This window comes from Hydractinia symbiolongicarpus, chromosome 3 (genome assembly GCF_029227915.1).
Source record: "Hydractinia symbiolongicarpus strain clone_291-10 chromosome 3, HSymV2.1, whole genome shotgun sequence".
In the NCBI taxonomy this organism is placed as follows: Eukaryota; Metazoa; Cnidaria; class Hydrozoa; order Anthoathecata; family Hydractiniidae; genus Hydractinia; species Hydractinia symbiolongicarpus.
The window spans coordinates 18003545-18025729 of record NC_079877.1 but is presented as its reverse complement, the minus strand read 5'-3'; the positions used below and the strand labels follow the sequence as shown (position 1 = coordinate 18025729).

The 22185-nt window shown below is 33.8% G+C and overlaps 5 protein-coding genes and 1 long non-coding RNA gene across 7 annotated transcripts in view; 3 read left to right on the top strand and 3 right to left on the bottom strand.

Annotated features, from left to right (window-relative positions):
* Positions 1-197: 197 nt before the first annotated feature.
* LOC130636069 (uncharacterized) lies at positions 198-2913 on the top strand. The gene is made up of 5 exons (XM_057445663.1): positions 198-358; positions 526-631; positions 908-1382; positions 1630-1954; positions 2183-2913. The coding sequence occupies exons 1-4, from the start codon at positions 224-226 to the stop codon at positions 1877-1879; spliced, it is 966 nt and encodes a 321-aa protein (XP_057301646.1). The 5' UTR covers positions 198-223; the 3' UTR covers positions 1880-1954; positions 2183-2913.
* Positions 2914-3262: 349 nt separating this feature from the next.
* Positions 3263-5587, top strand: LOC130636074 (uncharacterized). The gene is made up of 4 exons (XM_057445668.1): positions 3263-3413; positions 3499-3571; positions 3643-3921; positions 4148-5587. Exons 1-4 carry the CDS (start codon positions 3383-3385, stop codon positions 4284-4286), a joined length of 522 nt encoding a protein of 173 aa, XP_057301651.1. The 5' UTR covers positions 3263-3382; the 3' UTR covers positions 4287-5587.
* Positions 5588-10707: 5120 nt separating this feature from the next.
* Positions 10708-12117, bottom strand: LOC130636067 (uncharacterized). The gene is made up of 2 exons (XR_008982211.1): positions 11153-12117; positions 10708-10909 (listed from the first exon to the last, which is right to left on the bottom strand). It is a non-coding gene; the product is annotated as an uncharacterized LOC130636067 (long non-coding RNA).
* Positions 12118-12467: 350 nt separating this feature from the next.
* LOC130636063 (negative elongation factor A-like) lies at positions 12468-19237 on the bottom strand. 2 transcript variants are annotated; one of them, XM_057445656.1, is made up of 11 exons: positions 19114-19237; positions 18072-18288; positions 17632-17797; positions 17230-17400; positions 16065-16237; positions 15907-15970; positions 15319-15431; positions 14858-15238; positions 14433-14696; positions 14262-14361; positions 12468-13077 (listed from the first exon to the last, which is right to left on the bottom strand). In XM_057445656.1, the coding sequence occupies exons 2-11, from the start codon at positions 18273-18275 to the stop codon at positions 12902-12904; spliced, it is 1812 nt and encodes a 603-aa protein (XP_057301639.1). In that variant the 5' UTR covers positions 18276-18288; positions 19114-19237; the 3' UTR covers positions 12468-12901. The 2 variants fall into 2 exon arrangements, with proteins under 2 accessions (XP_057301639.1, XP_057301640.1); XM_057445657.1 differs by lacking the exons at positions 17230-17400; positions 19114-19237 and having other exon boundaries at positions 18072-18387.
* LOC130636062 (phenylalanine--tRNA ligase beta subunit-like) overlaps positions 13642-22185 on the top strand; it is a 74327-nt gene continuing 65783 nt past the window's right edge. The window contains exon 1 of the mRNA XM_057445655.1: positions 13642-13651. The gene's annotated coding sequence lies outside the window, so the exon portion shown is untranslated. The remainder of the gene's footprint in view (positions 13652-22185) is intronic.
* Positions 18983-22152, bottom strand: LOC130636064 (UDP-GlcNAc:betaGal beta-1,3-N-acetylglucosaminyltransferase-like protein 1). Its single transcript, XM_057445658.1, has one exon. The coding sequence runs from the start codon at positions 20129-20131 to the stop codon at positions 19088-19090; it is 1044 nt and encodes a 347-aa protein (XP_057301641.1). The 5' UTR covers positions 20132-22152; the 3' UTR covers positions 18983-19087.

Here is a 22185-nt window from a genome sequence, read left to right as displayed (position 1 = left end):
AAAGTGACGAGTTTCCTGACAGCCTTCTTGTATATACAATGCTCCAACGTTCTCCTACGGCTTTCCTGAAAAGTATTTCCAACTTCCAAAAAGGTCTATCATTGCTCTTCATTTTCATTTTGTTAGCAGTTTCGCCTTAAAAGGGTATGGAAAGAATTTGATTTCTTATTAAAATCTACGAGAAATAGTTTTGATTCATACAACATTTTATTTCATTAAAGGTATGTCTTCAGCGACACCTGTATCAAGAATAAACAATATCATCAATTATATTAGACGAAACATATCGAATAATCCAGACATTCATCAAGTACACCTACTGCGCTCCACATTAGTGAATGGAAAAAGAAATCTTGAAGTTATGAGTATTTACCATTTATTTCTCTCGTTTCGAACAAAAGTGCTCTTTGTTCTCACAGTTTGTTTCCTTTTTCTTATCTATTTCCTTCAAATTCTCTCAATAATAACAGATAATTCGAGATAATTCCATATATATAATGATATATAATCAACTCATTCGTTTAGAGATTAACTAGTGCCCTGAGTCAAACAGAATATGACGACCTTCGCGCGAAGATTTCAGAATTAATGGGCGCTCTGGATAGGCGTACAAATCTGCTCCAATCAAGCGGTAATATACATTTTTAGCTTCTTTACATTTATTGATTTATTTATTTCGTTTTCGTGAACATTTATACAGGATTGTAACACTTCAATAAATAAAAATACTGTTATCAATGTGTGTCCAGTGTATATTTACATAAAAAAGTGAAAAATTTAAATGTTGAAAGCATAATGTTAAAATATACAAATGTTAATACGTAAGAGTAATGAAGTATGTAAAAAAATCAAACAGTGTGGTTCGTAAAATCGAATTGTGTTTAGTTTCACAAGATATTTTATTTAGTTACGACTGCACCTGTCAGAATGCAGGGAAGGACTAGTGGACAGCGTGGACGGCCGAGATATGCTATTCATAGCAGCAAGTTAGAAAATCTTTTGTCTATGGGGTTCACTGTTGAAAAAATCGCTAGAGAAGGTTTACTTGGTGGTACTATGCATCCAAATACTATCCACAATTTCATCAAAAAATCTCAAATCCAGTCACCAAGACAGAGGTTCGCCAACCTTAACGATAGGGAATTAACTGAAAAGATACAATCCATACATAAGGATTTCCCAAACTCTGGCGCTTTAGAAATTCAAGCTCATCTTCGAAATCAAAACATAATTGTACAGAGAGACAGAGTTAGAACCACACTATCTGCAGTTGATCCTATTGGAACAGCGACAAGGTGGAGTCAGACAATTGAACGGAGAAGCTACTACGTTCCTACTCCAAACTTTCTGTGGCATACCGACAGTCATCATAAATTGATACGGTATGTTTTTGAGTACACGTTATTGTTTTAAAATATGTTTTTATAACTTGAAAAAAGCATTGGAAAATAAAAATAAGAAACTCATTCTCAGAAACTCAACTCAATACAAAAGTGAATCTGAGGTACTGACATTTTATTATATGTATTTAAAGATAACTTCAAACTCAAGAATAAATAAGAATTTCAAGCTAAAATACAGAAAATAACTTTTCTTGTAAAAATGAAGTAATGCAAAATTTCTTTGTAGATGGAATTTTGTTATCCATGGAATTATCGATGGCTACTCAAGATTTGTACCAATGCTTAGAATATCAACAGATAACTTGGCGAAAACGGCTTTTGATTTTTTCCTGGAAAGTATAAGATCTTGTGGAATTCCTGGGAGAATGCGCGCTGATGGGGGAAGCGAATTTAACCACGTAGAATCTTTCATGAAATTAGCGAATGGACAGAATAGAGGGAGTTTTATGAGGGGGAAGTCGGTTCATAATCAATGAATCGAAAGATTGTGGAAAGACGTCCACGAAAAGGTTGTTGCTAAGTATAAAGATACGTTTCTCCATATGGAAAATGTAAGTACTGTTAACCCTATTCATACTAGGCTTTTTTGGGCTGTTCAGAGACAAAGGACCGTCATGAAAACAACAAAATGGCACATCACAATTTTTAATATCAGTGCCTTTAGTGTGACATTATCACGAAATTTAAAAAATCCGAAAAACTGAAAAACGTGTTCGTTTTGTCAAAAAGGCAAAATTGGAGGAGCAACGTAGCCATTATAAACAGTTTTTTCTTCTTAGCATGACATCTTAGACGTAGAGGATCCCATACACATGTTTTGTTTACATCACACATTTGCAAAACGCATTGATCGAGACTTGCAGAAATGGAAGGATGCGCATAACAACCATAAAATGCGAACGGAACATCACCAGACACCTCTTCAGCTTTGGATCAGTGGAGGAATTTTTTCACAGCAATTTCAATCGACAGCGATGGATAACCTTCACCGCAGAAGTTTACGTGAAATAGAGGATTTAATTACAAGGTTTTTACGGAGTAATCGTCTGATAGAACCTAGCGGTATTACAGCTGTTTTACAAAGATTCCCCGCACCATTGACAGCGGTGAAACTACAACTATTAGAGCAAAGTATTAACACCCAAGCCGATTCCGATCAATATGGAATTGACATATATATAAAAGTAGTGGAATTTGTACGTAATAATCGCTGAGACTGAGCACATATATCTTAAAGCTTTATCCTTTATTTTTTGTAATTATCATTGAATGTCTTGTACAAGGTTTGGAAGATCATTCGTTTAGTAAGTGTGGAGCCTATTTAATTTATATCGAGCATTTCTTCAATCGAATCATATATCTAGAAAATTATTTGACGCGACAATGGATCGTTAGCATTTATCCAATTTAAAGATGTGTGTTTGACGGAAAATAGGTTACTTTGCTACAAAAGTGAACATGTAATAAATATTGTTTATCATATAACAATTAATATAACCGTAAAAACTGATGACGAGTGAGGTTTATTTCCTTCTGTGAATTGACTGTTTCTGAATATTTCGCGAGGATTTATTTTCGAAGTGAGTGGACTTGTATATCTTCAGAATATAAAAACAGGATTTTTATCAACGTTTTGGAAGTTTTTCTTCCATTTTCAAGATTAGAATTGTTTTTACAAGTGTGCTGTCTTTTATTTATTTTCGCGACAATTTGGGGATATTTTGTTCGTAGTATTTTAAGTTATTTTGGGGATTAGAACCAAAAAACAAGGCGTAGACCATGTCGATGCTATAGTGGGATGACTATTGGTTCAATTTTGAAAAACGTTCCATTTTTAATTTTTTTAAAAAAAATTTGGCCAGGAAATTTAACCCATGCGAAAAATTAAGCCACTTAAGGTACTTATTGAACAGTGCTTTCTCTACCTTAGTTACAAACCTGACATTGATTTTTTTAGACCATAATCAATCTTACATAATATGCGGTGGTCACTTGAGGAAATAAGCAAAGGTACTTTTTCTTATTCCTATGATAATATGAACATTTTGTGCTCAGGATTTTCAGTTTGAAAATTTGTTATTGCTTTATACATTAGGTGTAGTGTCTGGGGTATTGCCTGAAAAATTGGAAAACTGCGATGTTGTTGTGCAGCATGTAGTACATAAAATGTAAGTTTTGGTTTTGCTGAACTGTCTTCCCCATCTGTATATGAAATAATAATCTCACATTTGGTGTTTAGGGGTTGTCGTATAAGAAAAAAAATAGTATCAGAACTTGGGAGTGTTGACGCTGTTGTGGAGAGCAGAAGCAACAATAGATCTCGATACATTGTGATGTGTCCTGTCAGTGGTTGTGACTATCAAGGGCAACACGTTGATAGCCATCTGGTGTCGTTACATCAATGGACAAGATACCATGGACGATTTTTCAAATCTCGTCAAATTCGGATGTTCAATTTCATAATGAAACTTTCCCATCACGGTCAGCATAAGCCATTACCATGTTCTTTATGCGGACGGTACGTTTATATTTCACAGTATTCAGCTCATAAACATTAACCTGTCGTTCTTCGTAACCCTTGTGATATAGTAAAATCAAGATTCAAAGCTGACAGGAAAACAGTTCATAATACAGCTTTCCATAAACTGATAAAATTACATCGTCTCCACAAGAAACAATCCGGTTATGTTTTAAAACAATGGAAAATTAATTATCTGAGGCAACATTTGCATTTTTTATTCTAGTTATCTCGACCGTTTGGACACCCATTTAAAAAAGACACATGGAATAGCTACCAAAAAGGTTCCTGTAAACATGCAGAAGGCACGGAAACTCGCGTTGAAACACGCAAAATCCAAGTCAAAACAATTTGATCCTACGTAGCGACAATAATTTCGAGTTCAAATGAAGTAACAAGACGTTTTTTTCAAGATTAAAGTGAATTGGGTAAAAAAAAAAAAAAAGGAGTTGAAGCGCCCGTTAACTTGTTGTTTTTCCTTTTCCTGCACAATATAATTGCTACACGTTTTTTGTTTTTCTTTTATAAGCATCACCTTTAGGTTCAGAACATTGAAAAAATAAACAATTTTTAAGCATAACATCGAAGCTCAACTTTTGAGATAAACTCTATCAATGAAAACTCACAATGCTCAGGTTCCTGCAGATTTGACAAAATATACCAATGTAAGTATCATTTGAGCCTCGTATTCGATTTCATAAATATGTTGATAATAACATGTCAATGGTATTCGTGTCAACTTATCACTTTACATCTCAAATAAAGTTTACTATGAAGAGCATAGATGTTGTATTATGTATTCGAACCTAACTAAAGAAAATAGGGACACGACAAACGTTTTGCTTGGTGGTATGTAGCCATCTGACACAATCAACTCGATATCGTACGAAGATTTTCAGCAGCCTAGTTTGATGAGTGCAACTTTCAAAACTCTGAAAGGCACAGAGCCAATTAATTTTAATTAGTTTCAATCCGTGTATAGAATCGATAAATTGAATCGTAAACTATTATACCTATTAGCGCATAGTAAGTGTGATCCCCGTCGATAAACAGTTCCACGCGATGGTAAAAACATAGTTGCGTGCATCTCTGCTAGGTACAACATGTTGTGTGGTGGTATATAGCCAACCGAGACACTTAGTTTGATGAGTGCACCTTCCAAAATTCTGAAGGGCACTAAGCCAATTGATTCTTATTAATTTCGACCCGTGTATAGAATTGATAAATTGAATCGTAAACTATTATACCTATTAGCGCATAGTAAGTGTAACCCGCGTCGATAAACAGTTCCACGCAATGGTAAAAATATAGTTGCGTGCATCTCTGCTAGGTACAACATGTTGTGTGGTGGTATATAGCCAACCGAGACACTTAGTTTGATGAGTGCACCTTCCAAAATTCTGAAGGGCACTAAGCCAATTGATTGTTATTAATTTCGACCCGTGTATAGAATTGATAAATTGAATCGTAAACTATTGTACTTATCAGCGCATAGTAAGTGTGATCCCCGTCGATAAACAGTTCCACGCAATGGTAAAAATATAGTTGCGTGCATTTCTGCTAGGTACAACATGTTGTGTGGTGGTATATAGCCAACCGAGACACTATAGTATGAACCAGTACTTCTGTACTTTAGCAAGTGAACACTAAGACCATTAATAGCAAATTTATAAATAACTTACATATCAATAATAACGAATACTCATTAAAAATACGACACACTGATAATTAAAATAAAGTTAAAAATTATCACTAACTTCAAGAATGATTGTTCTACTTGTTTTCATTTTAAATATTTATTTTGTTTATTTCGGGCTTGCAAGCGTTACGACAAATTTCAACTACTAGCAATTTTCACAGAATTTTTAAGGTGATTCTTTCCTATGGCCTAAGCTCAATATGCTTAAGATTTCTTCGACTAGAGTTCCAATTTATGCTTAAATGGCATGCTTTATTTAAAAACTGACGTAGAAATTAGTGTACATCTCTACGCATGAATAAGTTCATAGGTAGAATTCGTAACACAGAATATTTTAATAATTACAATTTGTAAATATGAATATGAATGATTTAATTGTATAGTGTTTATTGTTAATATTATTTTATTTATTTATTTCCGGTTATATTTGCTTACTGTAATTGTAAAATATATTTGTTGTTTAAAGTGTCAATACGAGTTTGATATAAAAAGTTCAGAATATTTTTATCGCAAAATATTTGTCGTCTTTGATATCGTTATTTCTGCAATTTATTAAAAATGTACGTTTCAACGTTAACGTACGTAAACGTCTTAAATATTATAAAATGCTTATTTTTTCTAAAAAGTTAAATAAAAAAACACAAAACAATAAAAACAATAAAAACCAAGGAAGACGTCTTATAGATAGATAAAAGATGTCTTTCTAAAGATGCATTTAAAAAGTTGCATTAAAGATGCATTTTAGTCGCTTCTACATCTGTAAAAGGTCTAAAAGATGTCTTTGGAAAGACGTCTTTTAAAAGATGTCTAAAAGAGATCTTGAAATGCATCTTTGAAAAGACCTCTTTTAGACGCTTAAAAAAGATGCATTATAGACGGACAAATCAGCGCTAAAAAAGACGTCTTTTAGAAATGCGGAAGATGTCTAAAAGACGTCTTTTAGAGCTCTTTGTGCCGGCTGGGATAGCATTCCAGTCAAATATCTAACACCAGTTGGCGATTTTGTCACATCACCACTTGTACATATAATCCACACGTATTGATAAAACAATCTTTTCTGTTCCAAAAATTGAAAAGACCAATTTCCGCGTTACCGTCAAAGTTATACGAACGTGTCATATTGAACAGCTTTGTGACTATATAGATAAACAGTCTTTAGTTAATGGAACACAACCAGGTTACAGTGAGAGAAACTCGACAACAACGCAAAGCTATGAATAAAGGTAACCCTGGCTGTTTTAATTGACTACTTGAAAGCATTTGATATTGCACATTATGAATCTTTACTTCTCAAATTATATCAAATGAATTTCACAAAAAAAAACTTATTGATAATTCATGACTATCTTTCTGAAAGAAAACAGTTTGTTTAAGATATGATATAACATTAAACTCGCAACCTATGTATTTTGGAGTTCCTCAAGGTAGCATTTTAGATCCAATTCTATTTAACTTGTACGTTATGGATCTATGCTCAGAATATTTCTTTAAATACAACACAATCTGCTGACGACACTATATTCAACCTAAATCCCAAAGTGAAAAATTTGAAAACATGTGCCAAATCACTTGAGGACGTTTATCTGGTTGGTCACCCAAACAGAATCGTCTTTTCAACGATGAGAAGACGAAATTAATGTTTTTTTAACGAACAAAATGAAGTTTCTTCACGTAGCTCTCCTTGAATAGTTGGTATCCAAGAATTTTATGCTTTGTAGCACCCTTCGGCTTGCTATCACAGCTATTTCCAAGAACTAAATATTGGTGAATTTTCTCCTGGGTGATCGAAGGCATAGCTGCAAGATCAGTTGACCATTGACTTATATCTTCGTGTGTTCTTTCCTCCACTTCTTCGTCCCTCTCGGCATTTGTTAATTCTTTAAAAACAGGTCTTGGTACCACACAAGAGCTTTGAGAAAAGCTAGGCCCAAGATCTGTAGAGCTTAAAATTATATCTAAATCTGTATCCTTATTTATTACTTCCATTTCGACTTCTTTCACTCCTAAAACCTCACTAACTAACAATATTTAAATGTTTACATCAATAACACGGGTTTTGGATAAGGGAGATAATGATTTTCTTGAGGAGATTTGAAAATTATCACAAACAATAACGGCTTTTTGTTATTATCGCCACAATAAAAAGAATGCTGTTATTTATTTACAAACTCTCGCTTCTGGGAGGGAAAACTGTAGAATACAACTACCATAATGCATTGCGAATTAGCCGTATAGAGGGAACGGGGAATTGAGCAACGATTGCGTTCTCTAATCACCATGTGCCATTGTCTCTTCTTAGTCTAAAATTTTATAATATTTTTTCAATGCGTATATATATATTTATCATAATTTTAATTGGAACTATTTTTCAACCTGTGATCTCCGTCGATAGGCAGATCACCTTAACTAACCGCTAATAGGTATAATAGTTTACGACTCAAATTATAAAATCTATACACGGGTCGAAACTAATAAAAACGAATTGGCTTAGCACCATTTAGAATTATGGAAGGTTCACTCATCAAACGTCTAAGTTAGCTATATACCACCAAAAAACACATTTTTCATACCAGAGATGCACGCAACTGTATCTTTACCATCACGTGGAACTGCTTATGGACGGGGTACCACGTGATGATAAAAATATAGTTGCGTACATCTCTGGTATGAAAATGTGTTGTTTGGTGAACTTATCCTAATTTCTAAAGGGCACTGGGCCAATTGATTTGTATTATAAATCAAATCTTGTCTAAATTGGAAATTTGAACGATAAACGGGCACGTGATGATTGCTTACCAAATTTTTGAGCAGTCCCCTTTTGATATTAGAACCTTCTTAACTTACACATCGGTCTCATATTTCGTAACCATGTCAATACCTTATGCAGGAGGGCCCAGCACTTGGAAGAAACGCCAGATAATTGGAAATTTTTCGTGGCATCTGAAACAGGTTACTGTCCACTTGTATGGGCATTTTCAAGTAGGTCTTTATTATTTAAGAGTGTGAACTTTAAGTTTTGAGAATATAAATTTAGTTTTAAGTGGTAAGATACGCATCATTTAGTTTTGTGAAGTAAAAACCCTGCGGTAGACCGCTCGGCCATCCATTCATTAGACAAATCGTTACTCCAGTAAGAATTTGGTTCACCATCAAGTTCAACTGAGACCTTCATCATTGATATCTAAATTAGAAATCGGTTTTTTGATTTGATTTCTCCCTTTTCTTGATTTTTTTACAAATAACCACAACATATTTTTGAGGTTGATATTACCTCCGATAAAGTGAGCATACATTTTATTTGAAAAATGTGAACAGAACTTTATGTACAAATTTGAGGTAGTTAGCATATTTTGCACTGTAAGTTTTGAAATCTGTCTGTGAAATCCATGCAAAAGTATAGGGAAAATGCAAACTTTAACAAAACGAGAAATTGATTAAAGTACTTTTTACGGTTGTGGATAATAAAATACAGTGTGATTTTAATGCCTATCTTAGCTTCTTGTTTTTATATTACGTTTATGTTTCGTTGGTTAATGTTATAGAGATATCGCTTTTAATATCATAAGAGCAATTAACTCTGCCACTTCAAATACTAGCGACTCAAAACATCATCGAGGCTGGGTGTTTTTGTTCGGTAGCATAAAGTCACTTCACACGCGGGCCTTGATTATATTAACAATTCTTTTAAATATTCTTTTAAAAAGTAGCGATTTGTCTGATGGTATATAGCCAACCTTGACATTCAACACAAGACAAATGACTTCTTACAGACAACTTATACTGTAGTATGAAATTTCATTACGCTTAAGATTGGGAAAAGCACAAACCCAATAGGAAAGTTAGTCTGCCAAATGTCTTGACAAAACAATAGCAACTATTACTGACTAGCGACGAGTTTAGACATATTCAAGACCCGTTTTTCAGCAGCGGTGCATGATCGAATAACATGTTGGGTACTTCTTTTAAAACAAAGCTACTTGTTTGATGGTATATAGCCAACCATCCAGCACAAGACAAATGACTACTTTAAGGGAAGAAACGTTCACAGTATAAAACATTCGCAGTAATTTAGCCTTGGTTTCTGCGAAAGTTTCTTCCGTCAAAACACGCTATAAAGTTGATCAAAGCGCGAAAGTTTATTTCCGCGAAATATTTAAATTTTTAAAAACGTGAAAGTTGACTAGACAATTTTTGTTCTCTTTTTTTTATGTCAGTGTTTTTTTTTACTTTGCCAAATGTTCAGGTTCAACATTTTAGAAATCAGCTTTTTTGGAATAAAATCAAAACAAATAGGATTTACCGAATAAAATTTTGGGAGGTGCCGTCTTTTAAGACCCTCGAAATTTTCCGAAATTTTCCCGATATTTTGGGCCTTTCTGGACGTGGAATGAATTATTTCATAAGACAGACATTGCGAAAAGTGCAGCTAGCGCATTTTCGACGTTCGTTACTTGGCTCCACACCCTTGTCAAAGTAAAACGTTTACAACCTACCAGCTGCATAGTACTGGTGAAGTAATGCTGTTTAGCCATTTTGAGAAACAGCCAAAAAACGGCCATTTCCACAAATATTGTGTCCAGGGTTGTAGCTTGATATCCTCTAAGATTGCGGATACCATATAGTAAATTGAAATATTTTCGAGTGTATTAATTTTCGTGCAAAACGTTTTGGGCGTAATTTCTGCACTACTAACGAACGTTTTTATACATGCCATACATTAATTTGATCAGCGTTCCAAGATTTGCAGAATACAATACAAGCAGAAGCTAAACATTTTTTTTAAAAAAATTGTATATTTCCCCAGCAGAGCAAATCACTACTTTATGCTGAAGCCAACAACTTGTACACAAAAATAGTAATTTTTTTGTCCATCGAGTTTCATCACACCGACTTGGAAATAATATTGGTATAAATAAGCTTTTATTATAAAAAAATTATTATTGATTGTACCCCTGGTGTATGTTTATTGCATTCAAAATTTTATATAGCACAAATAAAAATTAATAAATAGGATAAATGGACAAATAGTAAAAAGTGGACAAATAGTAAAAAATGACTTAGCCCGAGGATAACAAAAAACAAATGCTAAATTTTAATATATGGAATATAATAAAACTATAACAAGGTTATGAAAATACAAATTTTTCAAGTACAGTATTTTCTTACACAGTAACAGGTATTTTTCATATTGATTTAAAAATAACTCCTTTAGTCATTTGTATCTACTCCATATGATAATGACATGCATTGCTCTTTTTAGTTCATACAATACGACAACTCCCAAAATATCTAAAAAAAATACTTGTTTATAGTATGCTAGGGTCCTCACTGAGACAAAATATGGAAAGTTTCTAACAAGGTTTTCCAGAATTTAAAAAGTGTTTCAGAGTTAGCCAATTTTTCTCAATTACTTTGGTAATCTAATACTCTAGCAGGAAAGATCCTGATTCATGAAATTTTTGTGCAAGTTTAAATTCCAGAGAACTCTCCACAGACTTTCCAGGTAATAAGAATGGCTTATTAACTGCTTACCGTAAAATATAGATAAAAAAACACACTGCGGTTTATCTTTTTTTATTGTTTTGTTTTTTGATTTCCCGGCAGTGTTACTTGTTTACATATAGCTATCATTATTGCTGCTACAAAATTAAAAGTTATATGGTGCAGTATATATATGTAAAGCCTGTCGTTAAGGCTTTTTAGCCAATAAGCACTTGTATATATATATAGAGAGAGAGATTTTTTTTAATGTTTACATTTTTCACAGTAAGCACAGTAAGCCCTTCTGGTAGGCAAAAAGATGTACATGCTAGGTGAAAGGAAGTCTTGTTCAGTCTATTCCTTTGGACAAAGGTATTGTTAAGACTTTAAATGAATATATAGGTATATTAAGTAGAATGTAGAGCAATCTACAATAATAGTTTAAAGCCTCAACAATGTTTCCGTAAAAAGAAATGGTCTGATAGGACATTTCTTAAGCAAGCTTCCACATCTTTTTACCTGCCATGCGGTTGTTAGAGCCAAAATGGCTTACCCACAGAAAAATGTAAACATTCAAAAAGGTCTATTAACCAGTTAAAAATAGTTATCAGTTAATAAGGTGTCATAAACTGATTGTGCGATTAAATATGTCTAAAAAATGCCAAAATGCCTGTCCTTAAATGAATTTCTAAACATGCCTGTCTTAAAGCTCACCAAGCTCTTTTTTTTATTGATTTCCAGTAGTAAAACGGATTCTGAGAACAACAAAATGATGAGTAACTCGTTTAGCTGTAAGCAGAGATGTTTTTGGTGCCTAGCTATATAATTTGATGTAGGTAACTAGGTAACTGTTATTAAGTAGTAAAAGATCACTTACTGGGGTAAGATCACTTTTTTTTTTACTTCGTCATCATTAGTGTGCTAAGCCCCAACATAAGTTTGCTTTAAGCAAAATTATGTTGGGGCATACCCTATGGCTGTTTCTTAGAACGGAAACATAATACTACCAATAGTTATCTTACACTGCCTGCCTCTAGCTAGGATCCCCTCTCTCTCTCTCTCTAGCTTCAATATCACTGTCTCGTAGTGGTAAATGAAAGTATAAACAAAACCTGCTTTTGCAGGTTTTTTTTTAGCAAAAAGTCATCGCTGCATTGAACAAGATGTCAATGGTGTACTTTGCGGAACCTAACTTAGTCGAAATAGATATGCATCACTACACTGGATTATTATCCATCCACTGGTGTATTTTTTAGAAACCTTGAATCTCGACCGAAATACCAAGTTTTTCCAAAATTTACTTTGAGATACCAGGTTTATCGAATCGAAAAACCTAGTATCTCGATCACGGGAACGAAAAACCTGGTTTTTCTTACCGTTAAACCTAGTTTTTCGATTGATATACTAGGTATATCGAATACTTGTGAATTTGGCTTGCCATACTCGAGTGCCACACCTCCGTATATATAGGAGTTATTTATCTTTAAATTTTCGTTGGAATTTAAAAACTGATTAGCCGATTCGAAAAAATTAATTCGACGATTCGAGAAAACTGATTCGATGATTGATTCGAAAAAACTAATTCGACGATCGATTTGAAAAAACTGATTCGACGAATTGAAAAACTAATTCAAAGACTTGATAAACCGAATTAATGCGCTGATACCACTTCACATGTTTCCAAAGACTATTTTTTAAAATACAAGAAAACTTATGATAAATACTAAAGAAATCCTTTTATAAAATGTTGTAGACTAAATTGACATTTAGAGTGGTTTAAAACGATTTGTCCGATAATTATCATTGCTTCGATACAACGCGAGTCCTTTTGAGTCTCCTCCAATGACCGGTCTCGTAATTCATTTCGAACAACATTTCTATGAAAACATTTTGCGGCCCATCGTGATGTTGAACTGTTTCAGTCTCCTCGCTCAGTTTGATGGTAATGACAGCACCTTGTTGTGGAAAAGGGTTGTCTATGAAATAAAAAAAAACGAATACTTTATACCTTTCATTAAATTCTGCGCAACTAAGCTTAGCGCACATTTAATTTTCCGGTAATAAATATATTTTTAAATCTGTGGAAAATTACACGAGTTTGTTTGTCCCAAATAAAGCTGCACACAGTCATTTTAAGCAGACCAAACACGCGTATTAAGTTTACACGATTCAACTAGTTGAAGCAATCGATGTTGAAAGCAAATTTTTCAAGTTGATACCTGCTTTGAACCAATTAAAATGGAAGAAAAGCGCTATTGTTCTTTTGTACTCCATTTGATGTACTGAATTAAAAACCGTTTTTAAAACTTTTCAAATACTTTCTGGAAGGATATATGTTAAAAAAAATAGCACGTTTATTAAAAAGTAAAAAAAAAAAAATGAAAGATGACGCTGCATGACGGTGGCTGTGGGAAAAAGTGAAATGAAAAAAGTAGGTAAAAGTTAGGAAATTTAGCGTCATAACAGCTTTTGTATTTTCAAAACGTTGCATTAATTGTAATTTTTTGAAATTGCTAAGTCGGGGGCGGTATATCAATAATCCTGAGTTTATTTTTCTTTTGTGACTAAAAGCACTTAACGAATTTTACAACTACGTTGAAACGTACATGCTTCAACACGTACATGTTTTAACTTAGAGTTGCAGCAACTTTTGAATCGTGTAAACGCTGCTTTAATGCCACCCTAATTTAAATTTTAGCTTCTTTTCATAAACGAATTGTGTGGCACTCAAACACTTTAAGAATTTTGAATTCGCGCCGGCCAGCACTGATAATATTATGATTATTGGTGAACTACCACATTAAATCCTCAGAAAAGTATTTTTGAACTGTTTTGACTCATTTTGCCGACGAATCTGTCATTATTGGGTAGAAAAAGAATTCTCATAAAACTGACTCCGTCACATTCGAGGGTCTATTGAAAAGTAATGATCCAATCCTGAAAAATGTCGTAAAAATCGTATACTTTGGACCGCTTCGGCTCATTTTGCGCATAAATCCAACATTTTTGAGACGATAAGATTTTTACTAAAAGACTCCGCCACATTCGAGGGTCTGTTGTTCTCTACGTTTGTGCCGTAAATCAGGATTTTTTTTTATCTAACCCATTTTATATCACCTCACCTAAGTTCAAAAACCTAGCTACAGAATTTCAAGATTACCTCTAGCTCCTGCCATAAAGCCGAGTATAAGGGCCTTTTCAGTCCGGGTCACTTTATTCGCAGAACGAAACATTTCTTGGGCAGCAAACATCTGTTCTCTCTGAAAAAATCGATTGTCATTTACTTTAGACGATGTCTGCTTGCTTAAAAAAAAATCGTATGTCAGCCTACCGTAAGCGACAAATCTTTCTTCTGGTGAGACGGAAGAGATGGATGCATTCCCATTGCGAGGTGTTGTGCTTGCAATGCCTGCATATGGTGAGACAAACCTAATCCTGGCCCACCAAACGTTATGTTAGCACCGTGAGAATATTGCTGCTGTTGTTGTTGAAATAACTTTTGTGAATAATCGGAAGATTGTTGTAAGTGTTGTTGATGTTGCATTCGTTGCTGTTGTTGTTGTATCCTCATCTCATGCTCCTTTTGAACACGCATCTTCAAAAAAGGCCATAAAAAAACCCTGAAACACTTACGTAGTAGAGAAACAAGAAGAATAGAGGTTTTCGGTGCGAATGTTTTGACTCATATTGTTTTTATTTGCTTTTAACTTGAGGGTACTTTATTTTCACCTAAAACAAATCACACTGCTGACGTACCTGCAGGTCTCTTTGTAGACTCTGTGTGGTAAACGAAGCTGTTTGATCTACATTCACCAAACTTCCACTGGTACTGGGTCCTTGTAAATCATTCTGAGCAGATACAGCAAAAGCACTTGCTCTCATGTTAGAGACATCCCCTTCCTCTGAAGTAATCGGAACCTCGTGTTTACCGGTAGAATTTGAACTGGACGTGTCAACTGAGGGAGTGATTTCTGGAGGGGCAATCAAAGACGTTACAGTTGCATTTGAGCCTGGAAGCATTGCGTACGACGGTGTTGGCGTACCTTGAGTGACTTTAGACGACTGACTCATATTCGGAGCTTCGGTTTGATCCAGTTTAGGTGGTGAGGACGGCTTGCCCGGTTGTTGACGTCCAGTCTAGTAAAATTTAAAAGTAAAGTTATACAAGGTCCTGTTCACACCTTTTAAAATGTTATTAGAAAAGTTCTTACAAATACCTGTTCACTCTCTGCGTCTACTTCTATATCAGAGTTGTGCAGGTGTCCCCCCTCGTCCTGACTTTTCTGTAACTCAGACGATTTGCGCTGTTTCGATTCTTCCAAGGATGCCTCTAGAGTCAAACAGCAAAATGTCAACCACAAAAATAGAATGTTTATGTTATATAATAAAGATATATAAGATGCATCACTATCTCGAAACATACATCGTAAAAAATCATTTTTCATTTTCCTTTGCAACTTATTCCCCCTTTTTTGAATTTTCATAAACCTACATTAAGTTTATTAGTAAAAAACGTGAAAAAATAATATTAAACAGCTGATAAAAAAAAACGTTTCAAAGGCTTGAATTATATAATTAGCAGTGTAAATTTTGGCGCGGATTTAATTTGTAACTTTTCAAATAAGAAATACGAAAATACGATTATATGACAATACGAAATAACCAAATATATTATTTCATGGGAATTAAAATTAAAAACCATATACAATATGACACAAAAAATAATTTTAAAATAAATAAAATTTAGCAATCTGCAGGCTACTGTTCGAACAAAATTTATTGCACCGCAATTGAAGACAACAAACCTAAATTCTTCTTGCGTTTCTTCTGTTCCCTTACTCCTAAAGGTTGCTCTGTTATATCCAATAACTATGAAAAAGGTAATATGTCTGTGTGATATCCAGCAGAATATATCATTTGCCAGTTAGTACATAAAGAATATAGTCGCCTCCAGTTTCATTACCTTAGTTTTCTTGGGCAGCGTAGATGTTTTTATTAACTTATTTTGATGAGGAACATGTGGTGAACGGCCTGTTGGCGTGGATAGCGTTCTCTTTAGATTAGCTTTAACAAAAGATGAACCTGCCGATGGGTTAGATGAGTGAGACATTTTTCGCTGGTTTACGGCGTCGGTGGCTGTATGAAAAATTTTGCTTTGATTTTTGGTTAACGATAGCTACATCATCAGGTAATACACCCAAAGAAATTTAAGTACCGTAAATTACGGATTAAGCGCCGCGTGCGCAATAAGCGCCCCAATCGAATAAGCACCCCAGGGTTAGGGGAAAATAAGCGCCTCTGCTCTAATAAGCGGCCCTCCTTCCCCCCTCGAGAAAAGGGTCGCTTATTTGAATGGGCACGAAAAACAACGATTTTTACTATGACTAACCATTTCAAAAAAGGTCGCTTAACTATTTTTGATTCATCATATTTCATTTCAAAGTGGGTATATTTTTTATCGATTTTTAAAATTTTCTCAGACAGAATTGTCGCAATTCTCTTGTCCTTGGTGTAAAGCCTTTCAAGTCATGCGCGTTAAAATGAAAATCAGCCTTTTAGGACGGAAAGGGAAATTTTAAAATATCAACAATCAATTTTGACTGAAAAATACATAAATTCGTTTGAAATTGATAAAAGTGATGTTGTGAATGCTGCTCCTAAATCAGACAACGACGATGAAGATGAAAATAAAAATATTAAAATTTCATAAAAGATACATCACTACTATTGTATTTCTTTCTTTTTGTGTGTATTCTATTTTCTAATTATAAAAATTATGAGAATGAAATTTAAAAAATTTGCTTTTCTGAAAAAAAGTTAATAAGCGCCCCTGCTGAATTAACCGCCCCTGCCAAATAAGCGCTTCCCGACAAGATGAAATTTTAATAAAGCGCCTCCAGCACTCAATCAATTATTTACTGTACTTTTTGAGTTCAGCCTAATCCATGAATTGTCAGCAAGAGCCCTGTTAATTACAAATTTACTTTCTGAATTCTTTTAATAATTTTCTACATCAACTAAATTTGGAAACAGGATACTTTTACTTTTCATTACAAACAATATGGTTGGTAAAGCGGCAACACAACGTCCCCAGCTTATGTGGCAGCCTGATAAATAGATATTCATACCTCTTTGTGTTATTTTTGCCCGAAGAGCAGCGGATTTTGGTTTCCTTCTGAGAGTAAAATGTTTTGTCAATGTCGGCATATTCGACACAACTTGCGCAAGTGCTGCGTGATTAAGATACGGACATTGAAGCGGTAGCATAGAGGATGCACAACCTGGTTGCAACTGTTGAACTGAAAGAACATCAAAACAAAAATCCTTTCGGGATTTTGAATTCAGCAAACTGCTTACATGCAAAAGATTAAAATAAAGCGCTTTATGATATAAAAGTTCTGATACAATTGTATCAGTTCTATTACAATTCTATTACAGGTGCTCGTACTTAACACGGGATTAGTTCCTATCCTAGCCACGACTTAAAATTAAAATATTTTATTGCAAAAATGTAGGAGAAAAAATCTTACTTTCTTGATGGATTTCTAAAATAGTTGTTTGAAAACTTGCAGTAACGTTTCCCACTTTTTTGTCAATGAAATGATGAGTGGGGTAATCTCTGACAAGATTTGCAGCTACTTGAACCCATTCATCAGGATCGCTGTCAGCTAAATCGATTATAGCCATAATACCATCCTAAAAACAATAAATGAACATTATTTTTTTCCACATTATGATACAAAAGATAATGTGAAAAATCAGTTATGTTTTAAAGTAGCTATAACATTGTTTTTGATCAAGCTACATTAAGATATGTTACACAGATTAGACGATGAAAGGTCCACATGATGTTTCACATATTGTTTAATAGGTACACATTTTAAGGAAAGGATCAAATTAAAAAACATAGGATTGTTCCTTTTCTTTTCCAAAGAATGTCAGTCCACGCCTCATCTGAGTTAACACATACCTGCAAACCTTCCATGTTACGCAAGGGTATCTTGAGAAATGTCAACAGTAGTTTGATCTTTAACTTTGTTTCCAATTGCAAAAAGCAGTCATATATATTGTGAAGGATAGTATTCGAAAAATGTGTTGCAATTCCACCTGAAGACCACTGGTTGTCAATACTATCAAGCTTATTGCATAGCCACATTGATGTATCAGTTTCCATTGTACCGGCTTATCTTCAATAAATTTATATAGAAGTACAAAATCATAAACACATACATATAAGAGTATGCAGGAAGGGATTTTTTCTTGTGAAATTTACCACACTTCCTGGCAACATTATGAAGTTATTATGATACGTATGATGTTTTAGAAGTATGCTGGTCATACTTCTAAAACATCATACGTATCATACTTACCAACCAGACAATTTAAATTTAGCCAGACAATTTAAATTTAGCCAGACATTTTCAGAATACAAAAAAGTAGGCTAAAATAAAGTTGCTTGGAAGTTTTTTGCTACTATAAATGCTTTCTAAAAGAAATTTAACATATAAAGTGTACATACAGAAGGTAGTAAATTTAAACCATGACCAAATTTATACTTTAATAACACAGAATTGATGGCTTTGACAATTGTATAGCCAAACAAATATTTTGAAGTCTTTCAAAAATTCATCTTATTCAAACTATTTTATTAAAAAAAAGAGAGAAAAAAAATTATTGATCCAAATTATATATATATCAATTATAGGAGAATAAGTTAAAGCAAATTTTGAACAACATGGTACAAAAAATATCCATGTATAATTTACTCTACATGACAAACATAGGAAGCAGATAACTTGCTCATCCTTAAGGTTACCTGATCAGTGTACTCCAAGTTGACAAACACATGCAAAGGTGAAAATACTCAATTTAAAAAAGATATTGAAAATAACCCAAAAATTTATTATTACTCGCATGTAAGAATTATTATTAAATTGTTTTAACATTCATTTCTTATCAGGTCCAGATAATTCAGATGTTGTTCCATCAATTAAAATGATAATAATCTATACCTTCCGTCAAATTCAATGATTTTAAATTTTCTTCAAAGGATCCATTTGAAAGATTTAATTTAACACAAATAATAAATGGTGGTATTGCATTGCTGAAGTGTATAATGGGTATACGTGAATGACATTCTTCATTTTTAAACCTGTCACAGTTGTAAAACCCTTTATCAATCTTTTTTTTATCAACATCACACATAGCCACAACTTTACATCGATTTTCTTTTGTTAAAGACTTGTAAAACTTCCGACCTTGTTTTCCAGCATTCCAAATTGTGAAACTGGTCCAGGCAGATAAAACATGTTTCTGCAGTTGTTTCACACGCAAGTTCCATATTGTGTTTTCATGAACATTAAATGATGCGGAACTCTGATGGTATCTGTAAATTAATAACGGAATTTCAATCTTTATTAGTTTTCCATTGCATTCAAGATGCCTATAATAGAACTCAAGGTCTTCAGGGAACCCATCTTGTATTTCACAGAACATTCCAGAAACATCAAATACTTTCCTGGAACAAAACCAAGTTGGATTAATTAATGTTGGTCCAAATGATGTATATACCTGTGTGTATAATTGCTCCTGTGATAAAGTGTTGCTCCAAATAGTGTACCTCTGAGTAGAGCTCTCTGGTATTCTTGTATAGCAAGAGCCAATTATTGCAGTCTCGTCTGTTTTAGCTATCTTAAGCTGCATTTCAATTCGTTGAGGCAACATAACATCATCAGCGTCAAAAAAACATAAATACTTACCATTGCTTTGACGTATAGCTTGGTTTTTAGCAAAACCCACCCCACAAGGTTTTCCAGTTTTATTATGTGAAATGAGGACTGAAATACCACTTTTGAAAAACTCTTGGCTCCAATGATCACAAATAACAGTTGAATTATCGGTGCTCGCATCATTAAAGATTGAAATCTCCAGAGATTCCTTCCATGTCTGATTAAGAATAGATGCAAATGCCTCTTCTAAATACTTGGCTGCATTAAATACAGGAATAATAACAGATACCAGAGGCATCATGCATATAATTAGCAATATTCTTTTATTTGGTCTTTTTACGACTAAAAAGGTTGCACTCTAGACTGAACTTAATTGCCCTCACCCGAGTGAGAGTTTCATTCATGATGCAGTGCTTTAGCAATTTATTTTACTTACTCAGCCGGGTGAGTGGAAAGATAATATACTTAAGTTCAGCCCCATACAAGCAAACATCTTAGAATGCAATTCCATTAAGAAAAAATTTCGTATACTTTAATCAGTTGTGCAAAAATACTTATTATTTCTGCATTTTACTATGTGAAAATTTATGTGGGTTAGATCAGAAGGTCACAAAAATAAGATTGCATGAAACCTGAAAAAAAAGAATAATAAGATATAGCTATACTACAAAGTTTTATAACTTTTTTTATAGAAAAATTAAAAATCAAAATAAATGTCATCAGTTATCACAAAATTTTATCAGTGTTGCTTGGTGTAAATCCGGTAAATAAAACTAATGAAAATATAATAATTTTTGTTACCCCGCACTAATAATTAAAGATAATTACAATTCAACATTTACGAGCTATATATTACTTTTGTAGGTGAGATTCAATCTGGATGCTCTAAATGATTTATTTACCATTGCATTGGTATTCAGGGGCAGTCAGATTTAAATCTCGATGAACTACTACTGAGGAGCAGTTCACTAGCCTCTGTAAAAGTAAAGACCCTATAAAAATACTAAAAACCGTAAGAACAAATACTGACAATGGGCAAATACATTGATATAGGTTAAGTTAACATGTAGTGTGGGTTATATATGTCCATTAACAATTACAAAGTGTGTTTTTAACATATTTTATTCCTTAACTAGCTTTCGGCTGTATACTATAGCCATGATCACGTTTAACAATTACAATTCTGTTCTCTCTCTATATATAGAACTTTAAGGATCATTAAGAAAGATAATTGGTTGAATAAATCTAACGGAGAGCTCATTATGTTCTTGTTAAGAGGTGGCTTCTCCCTTTGAATCACAAAGTTTTCCTTCATATCAAGTATACTAGTCGTCAACCCGTGGAAAAATCCACGGGTTCGCCTATCCTTTTTATACTGAATTGCATGCTTCTAACTATTTGCGGAGCTTAGCTACCATTTTGCGAGACAGATGGACAGACGAATATGGGTATTATAATATAGACTAGCCGGGAAACCCGGCGTCGAATCGCCGGGATGAGCAACAAGTAACTGTTGTTGAACGCCCTAAGGAGCGCCTAAAAAGAACTGCAAACTGTGTGACACAGTCAGGTGGAGCGCTTTAGTACAGGTATGCAGTATGTCCTAAATCAAGTGAAGCGCACACACCATTATAGTGTTGCGACTGTAACATACTTTTCAAAAAATAACTTTCCCGCAACAAAGGCTGAAATAAAAACACAATTTACAACCGTTGTGACTCCGTCATAGCAAAAACAATTGGTCAACATTATTTTATTTTGCGGAATAAGGTTTTGTAAAAGTTAAAAAATTAATCGTCACACCGGACTGAACGCTTAGTTCAGTTAAATGGTGTTACACAGGTGTATAGGGATAATAATTGAAAAAAACTTTCTTGCAGACTCTATTTAAATGAAAACACAAGAAACAGTCCTTTGCTTCTTGCACAGGGCTAAGCGGTTAGTCCAGGTAAACATTGTTGGACATTCGTATAGGCGTGATTCCCAAGAAAGACTGAATTTTTATACTCTCACTTTTAAGGTAAATATATGAGATAGCTAAATGGCTATATCCTCGACATAAAAATAAATGTTGGGTTGGAGAAAAACCTCTTATACCAAACAAAATTAGTAAAAAGTAAGGCTATTAGCTAGCTAGCTAGCCTTCAAAATATTTATTCCTAGCCAAAAATCCTAAAACTGGGGGGTTTAAGATCTGTACGTAACTAAAAAACGTGACAATATATTTATCTTTACATTTTAGAACATAAAAAAAAACAAATGTTACAAATATAAAAAGCTTATAGAAGACAAAAATGTGAAACAGACTTAGAAACAACACTGACCACCATTACTTTTAAAAACTAAAATGGCCAT

Excerpts from the sequence above, each read along its gene's own strand:
- LOC130636069 (XM_057445663.1), top strand. The coding sequence starts at position 224 with ATGTCTTCAGCGACACCTGTATCAAGAATAAACAATATCATCAATTAT. Across the intron at positions 359-525 it reads ATGGAAAAAGAAATCTTGAA|AGATTAACTAGTGCCCTGAG; the intron begins GTTATGAGTATT and ends TCATTCGTTTAG. Across the intron at positions 1,383-1,629 it reads AGTCATCATAAATTGATACG|ATGGAATTTTGTTATCCATG; the intron begins GTATGTTTTTGA and ends ATTTCTTTGTAG.
- LOC130636074 (XM_057445668.1), top strand. The coding sequence starts at position 3,383 with ATGCGGTGGTCACTTGAGGAAATAAGCAAAG. Across the intron at positions 3,572-3,642 it reads CAGCATGTAGTACATAAAAT|GGGTTGTCGTATAAGAAAAA; the intron begins GTAAGTTTTGGT and ends TTTGGTGTTTAG. Across the intron at positions 3,922-4,147 it reads CCATGTTCTTTATGCGGACG|TTATCTCGACCGTTTGGACA; the intron begins GTACGTTTATAT and ends TTTTTATTCTAG.
- LOC130636063 (XM_057445656.1), bottom strand. The coding sequence starts at position 18,275 with ATGGAAACTGATACATCAATGTGGCTATGCAATAAGCTTGATAGTATT. Across the intron at positions 16,238-17,229 it reads GGCAAAAATAACACAAAGAG|CCACCGACGCCGTAAACCAG; the intron begins GTATGAATATCT and ends TTTTTCATACAG. Across the intron at positions 15,971-16,064 it reads CGCTGCCCAAGAAAACTAAG|TTATTGGATATAACAGAGCA; the intron begins GTAATGAAACTG and ends CCTTTTTCATAG.
- LOC130636064 (XM_057445658.1), bottom strand. The coding sequence starts at position 20,131 with ATGATGCCTCTGGTATCTGTTATTATTCCTGTATTTAATGCAGCCAAG.